This window comes from Apaloderma vittatum, unplaced genomic scaffold (genome assembly GCF_000703405.1).
Source record: "Apaloderma vittatum isolate BGI_N311 unplaced genomic scaffold, ASM70340v1 scaffold24815, whole genome shotgun sequence".
NCBI classification, from domain to species: domain Eukaryota; kingdom Metazoa; phylum Chordata; class Aves; order Trogoniformes; family Trogonidae; genus Apaloderma; species Apaloderma vittatum.
In genome coordinates, this window is record NW_009718003.1 from 553 (window position 1) to 1,593 (window position 1,041).

General features: G+C 54.7%; 1 protein-coding gene across 1 annotated transcript in view; it reads right to left on the minus strand.

The window, feature by feature from the left end:
• Position 1: 1 nt before the first annotated feature.
• Positions 2-1,041, minus strand: part of LOC104274477 (choline transporter-like protein 2) — a gene marked incomplete at both ends in the record, with an annotated part of 3,070 nt that continues 2,030 nt past the window's right edge. Inside the window, 3 exon segments of the mRNA XM_009870121.1 lie at positions 2-64; positions 230-333; positions 925-1,019. Of these exon segments, the coding sequence (XP_009868423.1) occupies positions 2-64; positions 230-333; positions 925-1,019 (262 nt within the window).

The window sequence follows — 1,041 nt, forward strand, 5'->3', positions numbered from 1 at the left end:
CCCTCATCAGCGGGAAGAAGCCGTTGCGGGCCGAGGTGCAGAAGTTGGTGCCGTAGACGGCAATCTGGGGGGAAAAAAATGGAAAAACAGCCAAGACGACGGCGCGAGGAATCCCGCCACGGACCAATCCCACCCCGGCGGCGTTCCGCCCCAAAAAAATCCCCAAGAGCGCCGGGACGCCTCGCCGTAGCCGTGACTCTTGGGGCGTTACCGCTCGCCGGGCTCTTACCATGATGTAGGCGTTTCGGTTGAGGAATTTGATGAATTTTTCCAGGCACCAGAAGCAGCACTTGAGGCAGCTCAGGAGGAACTTGGCGAACTTGTTGTCGGCCGCTGGAGGGACGGCAACGGGAGAGGGTGAGCGGCCAAAGCGACTTCGAGGTCACCAAGGAGACGTCCTGTGGCCCCGGCACGACCTCCCAACGCTCTGGTTTTGTGGTTTGTTTTACTCCTCTCTTTGAGTAAAACTCTTGGTGTGCTCCCACCTTTGAGCAAAACTCGTGTTTTACTCCCACCTTTGAGTAAAACCCCAATAAATCCCACCCCGGGAGTCACCTCTTGGAGAAAGAGGTGGGATCCTAAAAGGAAAATCTCGATTCCTGGAGTAAAACTTGGATAAATCCCACCCCGGGAGTCACCTCTTGGAGAAAGAGGTGGGATCCTAAAAGGAAAATCTCGATTCCTGGAGTAAAACTTGGATAAATCCCACCCCGGGAGTCACCTCTTGGAGAAAGAGGTGGGATCCTAAAAGGAAAATCTCGATTCCTGGAGTAAAACTTGGATAAATCCCACCCCGGGAGACACCTCTTGGAGGAAGAGATGGGATCCTAAAACAAAAATCTCGATTCTCTACCAAAACACCGAAATTCCTCCGGTGCGAGGAAGATGGAGGAAGCCAACCACGTCCGTCTACTCGTTCCGCACCTTTTAACCTGTGGTCCAGGTACTCCAGGGTGACCCTGATGACTTGGACGATGGCGAGGATGAGCGAGCCGAAGGCCAGCGAGCCCGTGTGGTACCTGGGAGAAGACGGCTCCGGGT